The sequence below is a fragment of the Tachypleus tridentatus genome, chromosome 6, assembly GCF_004210375.1.
Source record: "Tachypleus tridentatus isolate NWPU-2018 chromosome 6, ASM421037v1, whole genome shotgun sequence".
In the NCBI taxonomy this organism is placed as follows: domain Eukaryota; kingdom Metazoa; phylum Arthropoda; class Merostomata; order Xiphosura; family Limulidae; genus Tachypleus; species Tachypleus tridentatus.
The window spans coordinates 127,455,436-127,469,591 of record NC_134830.1 but is presented as its reverse complement, the minus strand read 5'-3'; the positions used below and the strand labels follow the sequence as shown (position 1 = coordinate 127,469,591).

At 34.7% G+C, this 14,156-nt stretch overlaps 1 protein-coding gene across 1 annotated transcript in view; it reads left to right on the top strand.

Annotated features, from left to right (window-relative positions):
* The window catches only part of LOC143253616 (attractin-like protein 1), a 107,700-nt gene that overhangs the window by 30,814 nt on the left and 62,730 nt on the right, over positions 1-14,156 (top strand). The window contains 2 exon segments of the mRNA XM_076507743.1: positions 7,192-7,372; positions 10,730-10,884. Coding sequence (XP_076363858.1) covers positions 7,192-7,372; positions 10,730-10,884 — 336 coding nt within the window.

The following is a 14,156-nucleotide window of genomic DNA, read 5'->3' as shown; positions in this document are numbered from 1 at the left end:
GAGGTATGGAAGGCTCAAAAACAGGCCTAGGATATCTTTTACTGGCATACCACTCTTTTGAATCACATTACTTTTCATTGTGCATGATAATTAGAAGTCAAAAGGAATTTTGGATAAAGTACACAGCTAGCATCTCTTCTACCACAGTACCAAAATAATGTGGGAGAGTATTCATAATGTGAGTGAGAAATATACCTCCCATCCTTTTTCCATCTTGCTGTCCAATGATGAGGAAGTTTCTGATGTTCAGAGCATTGCCAATACTCTCAGCAAAATATTTTCTTGTGCATGTAAAACTTCTGTTTCTTCCCATATCTGGGCCATCAAGTCTAGGGTAGAGTGATTGCCTCTTTTCATCTGGGTCGAACATCTTTATGACTATAATCATCCTTTTACACTTGTGGAACTCATGCTTGCTCTTCATTGGTCTGGTAGTACATCATTCGGACATGATGTTCACTATGAGACATTTCACCATCTCTTATTTGCTTATTTTGATATTCTTCTGGTATTTTTTAACTGAATTTGACAGGAGAATGTTTTTCCTCATACATGGTAGTGTGCTCCATGGAGATATGGCATTTTGTGAGACCTCCAGTTCTATGAGTTGTGTGGCCATTTACCCATTTTCATCCAGAAATTTTTACTGGATGGGCAGTTCCAAGTTTGTGTGGGTTTGACACTTTCCTATTCTTTTCCACATGAACTTGGAGTCCATCAGGGCTGTCTTGAGCATCACACTTCATTATTAAATTGAATGCTATTGCTATACAAATTCCTCCTAGTCTTGCAAATAGGCTTTATATTGATGACTTCCATATATTTTGTCAGTCATTGAAAATGGGTTTATTGAGCAGCAGCTTCATACTGCCTTCAGTTTCCTGTTGAGATGGGCCACACAAATTATTTTACCAATTTTCCCTTCAAAACCATATATATGCACTTTTGCTGCCAAATAGGTATACATCCTGATTCCAAACTACATCTTGATGATGTTATTCTTCTCATGGTCCTTGAGGAAAGGTTCTTGGGGCTTATCTTTGACTGTAAGCTAACTTTCCTTCCTCACATCAAACAGCTTGATGTCAAGTGTACAAGGACACTGAATATTCTTTGTACCTTCTCTTCCACCTATTGGGTAGTGGGTCAATATTCTATGTTTATGATATATCATGCCCTCCTTAGCTCCAAATGGGGCTATGGGAATCTGATCTATGTTGCTGCCAGGACCTTGGCCTTGACAGTTCTGGACTTTGTTCACCATCTGGGGCTTCAGCTCTGCTCAGGGGCTTTCATCACCTTTCTAGTCCAGAATTTATACACTGAGACCCATAAACCTCCTCTTCACTCCCACCATTTGCAACTTTATTTGCAGTATGCCGTTAAACTTTGATCCTTATCACAGTATCCCACTTGGGGTTGTGTCTTACTTTCTCATTGGGCTACTCTCTTTCAGACTAGATAGTCAACCATTCTTCCCTTTGGCTTTTATATCCAGGTGCAAGTGGCTGAGCTGGTTGTGTCATTGGATGACATTGCTCTCCCCACTGATCAGCTTATCCTGGCATGGCTTATTACCATCCCCACCTGTAACCTTTCTTTAAGTTATCTGAAGAAGGTGGACACTCCCAATTTAAAATATCACCTTCTCTTTGCTGAACATCTTTCAAACCATTCCTCTATTCCCATTTATACAGATGGTTCAAAATCATGTGACTCTGGGATCTGCCATGGTCTGTTGCGACTTGATGGTTGCTCACAGAATCCCCTTTATAATGTGTTGTTTCACTGCCAAGTTGTATGCAATTTCTCTTGCCTTGAATCACATAGAAACTGAAGTACACTTATTGTACCAGTCAAATCTACTCTCTCAGCTCTCTACTGGCCCTGGAACTACTTAGTGTTAGTTTTCACTCTTTTCTTATCAATGTTCTAAACAGACTGGCCCATTTTTTGTTATCTTCTGTTTTTATCTGGTTTTTCTGGATATTTGGCCATGTTGCTATCTGCAGGAATGAGTTTGCCAACATCATTTTTACGTTTGTCTGCTTTGGTGCTATTACAGCCATTCCTATCCTTTATATGGACTGCAGTCCTGTATTGAAGGTTTGGTTTTGTGCCAATTAACATTCAACTTGGAGTGAGCAACATTGTAACAGGCTTTTCCGGATTAAATCTTCTGTTACTTTTTGGCCATTTTGTTTCTGTAATGATTGAAAGGACAAAGTTGTCCTATCTAGGCTACTCATTGGTCACAGCTTTTTAACTCATAATTTTGTTTTATTTAGGACTGAACCACCATTGTGTAGCTTTTATGACACTCAAGTCACAATAACCCACATTTTACTGTTGTGCTATCAATACAACAGTGAGTAATGGCACCATTTTCACCATGTGTTTTCTATGGGTTTACCCCTGACATTGGATAATTTTATTGGCATTGGTGCCACTGTCCAACTTCCTTGTGTTTTTAACTTTTTATGGCCATTGGCCTTTTTAAATTCTATTTAGAACTTTTTTTTGGATTTTGGATATTGTTTTGTTTTAACTTGTTTCTCCCCCTCTTTATTTTTTATTATAATTTTCCTTGTACTGTTTTTTTGGTGCAGGTAGCCTAGGTGCTTTGCACCAATAAATGCCAAACAACTAATTTTAAAAAGCTGCGTTTGTGAACTACAAAAAATATTTTGTAGTTGTTTGTACTAGTGCAGGTTGATTCAAAAATAAATACAAATAGAAATAGATGAAAGAATAAAGTCCTGAATTTTTAAATTAACAACTTTCATATGAAATCTCAATGTTGTTGGTATAAACAAAGAGTAGTCCATGGGCCAGGTAAGGTACTGTTGCCCTCTGAGGATTTTTCAAGACTGCTTTTCTATAACTTATTATATGAGGTACAGAAATCGTGTTATTTGCCAATTATAAACCATTGCTTTTGTAAACAGAAACATTAACTAGAAATAAGTGGAACTATAAAAACACCAGTCCTGATCTCTGTGAACTTTGCATTATGTCATCTTTTGTTACAGAAAGAAATAAAAATGTCTGTTCAAGCACATTAGTTTTTTGGGCACTGATTTGCAAAAGTACATGAACACCTACTACTGCTACTACTATTGCTACAGTTACTGTTTAACTACTAAATATAAAAAACCTAAAGTGCTAAGAATTCTGTTTGGTACAGTGTAGTTATTAATCATCACTATTCTCATCATCAGAATGTAAAATACCTGCAAGACTTGTGGAAACTACACCTTTGTTCTCATTACTACTGTTATTGTCATTCAAAGTTTCATATACAATTTTTTAACTCAACAGAACAGCAATACCAGTCATAGCTCTGTTTTCCTACAAAATTCAATTTCCAACCACATGTTTCTGGACCAGGAATACCAGGACAGGAAATATGGGAACCTGTTTTTAAAAGTGTTTGGTAATTAGTCCTTAATACATGCATTAGTAATGTTAATCTACATAAGGGGGAAAGGCCTAGATAAATGCCATCATAGTGTGATAGTAAACATCCACTACGTCTTGAATTTAGCCTTTGCCATGTCATATCTTGGTTTATTGATGTTGAAATATGGTGATTTCCATACAAACAACACAAACTGCTTGATCTCACTTTGTATGGCTACTAACACTTTACAGATTTATTAAACTCTTCAAATACTGAAAGAAACTTTCCACCATTTTTTTTATTATATTGTTTTAATTTACCTCTCATAAGAAATGCATTTGTGGTATCACAGCCTGAAAAGGCATATTATATAAAAGATCATCACAGAGCTGCTCACTGTGTTTCTGGATGCGAGTATCTATATTGATAGCCATTTACTTGTTGCCAATTGTAGTATTAAAATACAGATGTTGTTGGATTTTACTGCCATAGTACAACAGAAGAAAAAACACATGTATCTAGTGATTACACTAAATACCATGCACTGAAAGCAACTTATCAGTATGTAAGCAGTGTAATATTTGATATGCATTCCTCTCTTTCTGTGATGATGATGGTTCTGGGGCTAGGTAGGTTTATGCTGTAATTCTGTTATGGCTGGAGATAGACACACATCTTTCCTCAAAAGCAAGCAGCACTTTATGATCAGTTAATTTAGGAGCATAACCATCTTTCTGCCACTGAATGAGATGGAGCTTTATGAGGTATTTCTTGTTTTTGTTGCTTGAAATAAATGATTTCCAATCCATGAGCAGTTTTGTTGAAGGGCCTTCAACCAATACTGTCTGGATAGAACTTCTAAATTGTTCAGTGAAGGTAATAGGGTTATTTCTGTAGCTGTCTGTGACAAAGTCAAGTTGTTTTACATCAGACAAAACAGGGAACACCTTTCTTGCCAATTTTCTGAATATATCAGGTAGGCTTAGAAGTGAATGTATAAGGGAATTACCATTAGTTACATTGACTTTATCTTTCATCACAGCATCTGTACCTGGCAAATTTATGCTGAATGGCTGATGAATCCTTTATCTTATAGAGAATAGTAGCTTTGTAAAGTTTGAAAGGCATGTCATTAGTAGTTGCTACTGGCCAAGGTTGTGAATTGTCAGAGTGGGTATGATAGAATTTTCTGCATACTTAGGCTATGTTTTTCTGAGAACTCCCCATAAATTTCTTTGTGCTATCAACTGTACTACCTTCTTTTGAGAAGCCTTTAGTTTAGTGGACTGTTGGAGATATGTAAGTGTCTGGAGAGATCTTTTTAGAAGTGCATGGAAAATAAAAGATTTGTTTACAAGTTTTATATTCACAAAATCTTTCTATATCTTTAGCTATGTAAAGGTCTTCAAGTAATGGAATATGAAGTTTTAACTCCTGAATAAAGAAAGACTAATGTATCTCAGAACAGCTGGTATGGATATTAACACTTTTACTGACAAGCAGAGAACAACTTTTTAACCTTCCTAAGTCATCTTCAGGTTGAAAAAGAGTTTGGAAGTGACCATTGCCAGATGCATTTTAGGGACAAGAGTATAAATGAGTATGGGATTATAGGGGGTATTGCAGTTGGATGTTAGGTTACTGATTAGTATAGATATAAAGGTGTTCCTTTATATTGGTTTAATTTTGGTTTTAGTTGCTGTATAAGTACAGCTTATTTGGTTTTGTGTTTGTTTATATTTGTTTTGTTTTTTTAGTATCTGGGAGTTTTCTATGGCTATGTTGTGTTTTTTTCAATTACAGTGTTCAAAAATGTATGACGTTTTTTTTTCATATTCTTTGAATCTAGTTTCTATTTTTCTGCTTGTTTCTCCAATATAGAAGTCGTTGCATTGTGTATTATATAAATTATGTTGGTCTTGTGTTTGTCAGTGTAGATTTTATGATTGGTAAAATTGGCAAATGCTTTCATAACTGTTTCATCTCTGATGGCCTTAAATGTTTGTGAGTAGGCTCTGCCAATTCATTCATATCTGCTAGATCAATTACTGTTGTAAAAAACTTACTCTTATGTGTTTTGTTGTACACCATCTGTAGTATGCTAGATAATACCTGCTGAAGCCAGTAATGCCATGTTTAACCTTGCATTCTGATTTATTATTTGTATTTTTGTCAGATCAACAGCAATTGATGCAGGTCTAGCAGATTTGGATATACTAAATCCTTTGATTTTCAATAGGCTATCAGCTACAGGATGAAAATGAGGTAAAATAAGCAATTTATATGGGCATAATTGTGGTGATTCATGCTGAAAAGTAGTGGACAAAGGTCTTGAAAGTATGTCACATGCAAATTGACACCATTCAGCTTTGTATTATCAAGAAACTTCAGAAGAAACCATATTCACTGTATTCACTAGAAAGGACTTTACATGATCATTTTTGACTGTTTCTTCCAAAGTTGCATTTTCAAGATTTTTTATCAGTTAATTTACATCAGGACATGTTTGATCTATTAACCTTTTAGGGGTCAGCAACACATCATAATACACCATGTTTTATATGAGAATATTACTTACAGGATCTCAATATTTTACATGTATCAGCAATAGAATGTATTAATCATGCTGTGTCATACATGTATGCCACATATGCATCACAAAAGCTATGAACTCATTATCTGTTTCTGGGATGTAATTATATAATCTACTGTAATAAATGGTTATTAAATTACATATAGGAAAGTATGTAATCCTACTATATACGTGTATTTAACCTGAAACATGGTGCATTGCACCATTTACACCCTTCCTTCTGAATCTTTAAAGCAATGATTTAAAAGTAGCAAACAAGTTGGTTTTAATCTCTTAAGTTTCAAAAATCAACTTTAGAAAAAAAAACATTTTGAAAAATCCAGGGTGGGGGAGGGTCACTATCTGGTTCATGGACAATATGTCCACACAAAAGTTAATATTTTCATTGCACTTTATGGTTGTCCCTTTTACCAGCTTCACCTTGATTTCCTCTCTTTCTCTCCTTTGTCCAGTCCCCTCTTTCTCTACACAATATCTCTTATCTATTCCTTAAACCTCTTACATCCTTACATTCCTCTGTTTTTACATGAAGGATATATCTGGTCAGTCATGCATTTGGTTGGAATCTGTGATTGTGAAGCATTCTTTTGTCACTTTCCTATTGAACTTTCACTATGTTTGTCTATCAGTGAAAGTGCTAGGTATTTTTTGCTTGATCCAGTTGCCACTTTTTTCTTCTTGCCTGTTTTATGAACCACCTTTATTCCTTTTTTAACTTACTTTTTGGCCATAGTTTGCTGGTTATTGGACAGCCTTGTCCACTATGTTTCACCATTTCTTCTAACACAGGGTGTACCACTTTTTTATTCTTTATTAACCTCCTTGCCTGATTGATGTCCACCCTAATATATGAGAAATTTAAAAGTAAAGCTCTCTAATAGACACTGTAATTACAAATTTCTTTTTTTGCTTCCTTCTGTTATTAAATAATTCAATATCTTTTGTGAAAAACAATTTCTAATAAGCAAGTTCAAAATTAGCATGCTTTATAATTTTAAACTGAATAAGCATCTTGTAATTTGAATCCCTCTAAGAATAAAATGTCTTTTTTTTTTTTTTGTCTGTTTAGAAAAGGTATCAGCCCCAGATTTTTTTCACTGTATTCAAAAGAAGCTTTGATATTACATTTATCATGTGATATTACTGTTCTAGTGTTTGTAGTACAAGTGGAGAATGACTTCTTGCTTTTCTTTAGTGTGGAATAGTTGGAAAACAGTGCAAACTAATGGAGCAATTGTGAAAGGTGGATATGGACACACTAGTGTGTATGATGAGGCAACACAGTTTATTTATGTGCATGGAGGATACCATTCCCAAGGTGAATGGGGTGAAGTAGTTGATGTGTTATATGCTTATCATCCCTTCCACCAGTCTTGGTAAGTCATATATGAAGTTTGGACATTGTCCATTTCACAATGTTTAAGATAATCAAACTGTGAAATAAATGTTTTAGTTCCATCATTTAGTGGATCACAAAAACTTTTTGTGATTATCAACAATAATCCCAAGCATAATTCAAAGAAAGGTGTGCTGTATTTTTAACCTTCATTGATATATCTGAAGCTTTTCAAATTTGAGTTGTAATGGTTTTCAAATGAGATCTCAAAACTCGAGCAGCTTCAAGTAGTTCACTGTTCTTCTTCTGAAGAGTGAACTGTTCAAAAGCATTTGAGTTTCAGGTCTTGTTTGAAAACCTTTAGTCCTGTGTGCTAACTTCTTAATCATAATTCAAATATTAGATATATTGTGTTGTCTGTAATTTATGTAAGCCTGATTAATAATTGTTATTGTACAGTCATGTGAAAAGTTAGGACACCCCCATATTTATTCCCACTTAAAATGGCTCAACTCACACACAGATGTATCACACCAGGTGCACATGATTAGAAGATTGTTACTCAGCATTTTGAATGTGGCTTGCCCTATTTAAACCTCAGACATTTAGTTTGGTGTGCTCCTGACTGTTGAAGTGAGAGTGAGCACCATGGTGAGAGCAAAAGAGATGTCTGAGGCCTTGAGAAAGAAAATTGTAGCAGCTTATGAGTCTGGTAAGGGATTTAAAAAGATCCCAAAAGATTTTGAAATCGGCCATTCCACTGTCCGGAAAATAGTCAACAAGTGGAGGGCTTTCAAAACAACTGCCAACATGCCCAGGTCTGGTCGTCCAAGCAAGTTCACCCCGAGAGCAGACCGCAAGATGCTAAAAAATGTCTCCAGACACCCTAACATGTCATCACAGGACCTACATGGAAGTGGAAGTGTCATGGTTTGGGGCTGCTTTGCTGCAGCAGGACCTGGACAGCTCACAATCATAGAATCCACCATGAATTCTACTGTGTATCAGAGGGTGCTTGAGGATCATGTGAGACTATCTGTAAGAAAATTAAAGCTGAAGCAGAACTGGACCCTGCAACTCAACAATGACCCAAAACATACCAGTAAATCCACCAAGGACTGGCTGAAAACTAACAAATGGAGGTTCCTGGAATGGCCGAGTCAAAGCCCAGATCTTAATTCCCATTGAGATGCTGTGGGGTGTCTTGAAATGGGCTGTACATGCAAGAAACTCATTAAACATCTCACAGCTGAAAGAATTCTACATTGAGGAGTGGGGCAAACTTTCTTCAGACTGATGTCAGAGACTGGAAGATGGCTGCAAGAAGCATCTCACTGCAGTTATTTCAGCCAAAGGGGGTAACACTAGCTATTAGGGGGTAGGGTGTCCTAACCTTTTCCTCAGTTAGAATATGCATTTTTGTAAATTACATTTACAAAAGATCTTGAAAAGTCTTTTCTTCAGTTTTAATTGTTTAGTTATATTCCTATAATCTCTCAGTATTGTTGAAATTGAGATTAAATATCTACAGGGTGTTTGGAAAGTCACTGTGCAGTTTTGTAATCATATTTTATTCAGTCTATTTCAAGCCAGCAACTGATAGTGGTGTTTAGGAACAAAATAAGAAGGATCCAGGCCTGTATTGATGCCAACGGAGGTCACGTTCAACATTGTTTATAATTGTCATTCATATTTACTTCCTGTATTCTATATTGAAACATGTCTGTTAATAAATATATAAGTGCACAGTGACTTTCCGAACACCCTGTATATATCCAAAAATATTACAGAAATATGCAGGCTTTCATAGGGTGTCCTAACTTTTTCACATGACTGTATGCTTCAACTTTGATGGGTTTCTAATATATTTTTTATCAAACTGAATCAAAACTAATGAATGTGTTCTAAAAGTAGTAATGAGATTTGTTACGTATTATATTTTATCTCAGACAAAATTCCAATTTATTATGTTAAATATAATGATTTTAGGTAGTTGGAAATTTGAATTTAGAAGTTAATTCAGTCTTTATGTATCAGATTTATGATATTTGCCAACAAGATTGATACACAATTTTCTGTCTTAACACAAATATATTTGAATATACAAACAACAATAGAACTTATAATAACAGTTTATGAATGCTGCAGAAACATACAAACAATACTGTCTCTTCTAACTGGCCTGGAACTGAGTATTTTATCAATGGTTCACTATGAATGATTTAATTCTGAATTAATATTGTTATACTTTGCTTAATAGCTAGCCTCACGCTGTATAAAAGCTGAATTTTCTCCAACAAAAATATCTAATGTATTGATAGAAGTACTAATGTTTGAAATTAATTCACTGAAGTCAAATTGTTCGTGATGTTGAAAATCTATAAATGTTCCTTGCCAAATATCTATATTTTCCCATATAACAAGAGTTTATCATAGTTATGGCTTTCAAGGTTTATAGTATATTAACTGTAGCAAACCAGCAACAGAGAACTCTCCATTTTACAATCATCAAGAAGGTTTTTGAAATTTCAGTTGGTAATAATACTGGCAATCACTAGTATTTTACATACACATGTAATAAGTTGTTTTATTTTGCAGTCTAGAATCTGCTACAAATTTAAAGAATAGGTGGGTCTTTTGCAAAAAATATTTTACAATTTGGTATTTCTAAATGTGTGTGTGTGTGTATGTTTATATATATATATTAAAGTGAAACAAATATATAATAGTAAATCTGTTACATATTCTATACAATGCAAATGATTGTTGTGTAATTTTAACCCTCACAAATTTAATGTTGTGGACATTTTTTAACTGTTACCCTCAAACAGTGACAATGACTAACCACATCAAAATCATGTAAATACACTACTGTACATGCAGTAAAATAGCATACTTTAAATAAATGATTTATATTACACAACAAATGTGTTTTATATCACATGGTACATATGTATCAGGCCACTGCAGTCTAGTACTTTAAATATGATCACAAAGGGATAAAGTTGACATTTTGTTTTGCATGCTAACTGCAGTGATCATGTGCTTGCCATTTTTTAACATATGTAATGTCTACAAACTCTTTACTGTGCATTAAGGCGTTTCATTGTATCTCAGGACAGCTAGTAAAAGTGTTAATAACCATACAAGCTGTCCTGAGATGCATTTTTACTTCAGGTGGGTTTCTCATCATCATGAAAGGCATTTCATTGTGAAAGTTAAGCCTATTTTTTCAAAGAATTTAGTGTTAAATGACTAAGAACTTGTACAGTTAGGATTAGATGTCAAATTTGTTAGTATATGACAAAAAATAATCTGAATAACTGCAGATATTTTGCTGTATAATATTTTAGTTCTTTGAGTAGCTTAATCTTAATGTTGACTTCTTTGGACACAGGACAATTCTCTCTCCTAGTGGATCTTATCGTTATCTTCATGGTGCAGCTGTTCTTCAGGGTATGCTTCTTATTTATGGTGGGAGCACCCATAATGACTCAGTTTTTGATGCTGGAGACAAGTGCTATTCTGCAGACTTTTTAGCTTATGATATTGGTCAGTATTGTAACTAATAGATGGCTACAAAACATTTTGACAAATATTGTTTCTGATTATGTAATATCTACCAGATTTGACACCTTATGAGTGTGATGCTTGTAAATATATGTGAGAGATGAAACAAAAATCAATGAGATAATTACATTTAAAAGGGTGTTTATAGTGTAGTTTATAAACATTTTTGTTGCAATAAGCATTATGCATAACTTGAAAAACATGTTTAGCTGTATTTGATCTAATCTTTTTTTCATTTGTTTTAAAATGTTTCCGACACAGGGCAAAAAAAAGATTTTAAGTATTTCTTTCTTTTAATTATAATAAAAAAACTATCTGCATTACTACTGTAAGAAAACATGTGGGTGTAAAATTTAATAAATAACATTGGCTTAACCTCTGATTATGAAAATGTAAAGAAAAAAGTTTTTCTTCCCTATTAATTTGTCTAATTTTGTGAAATTTTGTTTGGTGAGATTTTGATTTAGATTAGGAACAGTTTTACCAATGTACCAAAATCTGTGTGTGTGTGTGTGTGTAAGAACTACGGTTTATTTATTGTTTCGAAGTAATGTTGTATTTGAATTGTTTTTTCATTTAATCTAATGATACAAATAGCTTGGGGTTAGAGGCCATGTAATCATGTTTATAGGCTTTTATTCAAAATTTTATTTAACTACTATTTTAAGAATATATATCAGTAACCTTTACCAAATTGTTAATTTTAAATCAAATATTAGTATTATACACGAGTTTGTTTATTGGAAAAACAACAACTAAATATTGGTTTTAGTGTGTCAGAATAGGATGTTATCTTCTGGATTTGGTCAGATTACATTTTATGACATTGCAGTCGGTATAGGAAAATTACAACTTCTGATACAGTACTTTGAAGACTAAGTTGATTCCTACATAATTAAGGAGAAAAGAATGGTGCAAGGGAATGACAGAAGTATCCCTCTTTCCCATAAGTGTCTAAATGATATTTCTGGAAATGAAAGATTTAGATCTGAAAATTGGAAGAGGAGAACAGCACCATTTCTGAGGCAGATTATACCTGTCTGGTTAGAATCATTTTTCTGCCATAGAATTATACTGTAACTCAATCCCACAACGAGAAAAGTGGGTAAACGAGGATGCATTGCTATGTGTAAAGTGTGCAGTGGACTGTACTAGATGAGTCATCCACATCCAAAACTTGCTCACAGTATACCAAAATCCACATGAAAATAGGATGAGGATCATACCTTTTTCACCTCTAATCCAAGAACCTAGGGTTTGAGAAGAACTCTAATTTCGAGGTATGACATGAGGATTAGCTCTGAGGAAATTGACATCTGGTATTAAAAGGATGTATATCTCATGCAGTCAACTTCCTCAACCATGAAACAGGTTGGAACCATCCAAATGGCAATAACATTCTTGTAAGAAGAGAGGACAAAAAATAGCCATGGACAGAACCTACACAATCCCACATCTCATCTCCATGACCTGTAACACAAACTGAGGAAATCAAACGAGGAAGGTAGATTATTTAAAACTGTAAGTCCAAAACCTACCCACAGGGTACCTCCATCGATGCAAGGGTAGGATAAGGGCTCCCTGTCAAAGAGGTAAAATATATTCTTATGTTTTACACCATTGTCATTGGTTATTGCAAGTAGGAGGATATCAAGTCACCTACACCTGCAGAACACCACCACCCTATTCTGTAACTGAACAGTTACTCTATGGAACTCATTCAGTAGGGTCTCTCATGGGCAACCACCCCAGCAGCATGAGACTTGGAAGTGGTAAGGACTCCCATACTCCACTTGAAGAAAGGAGGGTGAGATTGCAGTGGAGAGTTCACAGGAACATCATTAACCGAGTCAGTACATTGGGTGACCATGAAAACTTGTTTTTAAAAGCAGACCATTCTGAATTATTCACTCCAGGCATGGCAGGAATGAGCAACAATCCCCTTCTACTGTACTCATGCAGTGCATGAGTGGCGTGGTCTGGGATGGGAATATTATGAAGTAAAATACCATGAGGTCATGAACTTACCAGTTGTCTTGTGGAACATCCCATCTCAATGGTGAGTGTGACAAGTCATGAAAGATAGAGCATGAGTTAACATGACTGGATTGTTCAGATTTCGAGTTGAAGATTATCTGGTCAGACACCATTCTCCACAGAGTAGGAACTATGAGATAAAGAAGCCTTCCTTTCTTTGAGAGGAGTATGGGAGTCCATACCATTTCCCAGTTTCAAACTGCTGTGGTGAATGGACACAACATATTATGAGTTCCACACAATAACCATTTAGTTAAAAAGTATGGCAGGAATATTCTGTGAGTATGGATGACTTGATTTCCTCCTATTTGCAATAATCCATGACAATGGAGTTAGATATAAGAAAACAATTCACCTTTTTGATGTGGAGCCCTTATTGTACCTTCATATGGATATCTATTCTGTGGCAGGTTTTGGATTCAGAGTGACCCAGTCAACATAAATCCACACACAGGTTATAGTTTGTCTTTTTATGTTTTAAGAAAAATGAATGAAATTTACGTTTTATTTGTAAATAACAATAATACTCACATGTACATAATGTTTGGTAACCTAAACCTTGCTGTACCATATTAATTATTGGATTCTTTGCATTTATTGGTTACTGTGTAAGCATGGCAAAATAGTAGACAAGATATTCATAAGTATCTTCATACTTGTATTACCATTAAATACCAATCACTCAAGTTTGTTGTATTCAATCCAACATTATAGAGACTCATATCATAAATATTTTCTCTTACTTTCATATCGTACTTTATACAATTTTTTGTTGCTTATACTGTACTCTGTAAACAAGCTGAGGAATTCTACCCACTGCTAGATTATTTGTTAGGCACAGTGCCTAGGGCCTACAAAAACTATGGGTCCATGAAAATTTTCCTTTAAAGTTAATCTTTGGTTTGACTTATTTGGCTTGTAGAACCTATAAACTAAAGGTATCTAGGCCCTACAATCATCTTAATCTGGCACTGATCTCACCCCACTGTGTTTTCAGAGTTGGGATTTAAATAGATTGCAGGAAACATCTGCTTACCAACCAACATTTAAATACCTACCAAGTTTAATGGATCATCCCAGACATTCTATAGAGCCATAACATAAGCATTTTGTAATACTTTAGACAATTCTTATTGTAATTATTATACTGTCAGTAAGTTGATAAGTTCTTCCCCACAGTTTTTTCAAAGTAGATAATATTCTGGGAATTGTGCTGC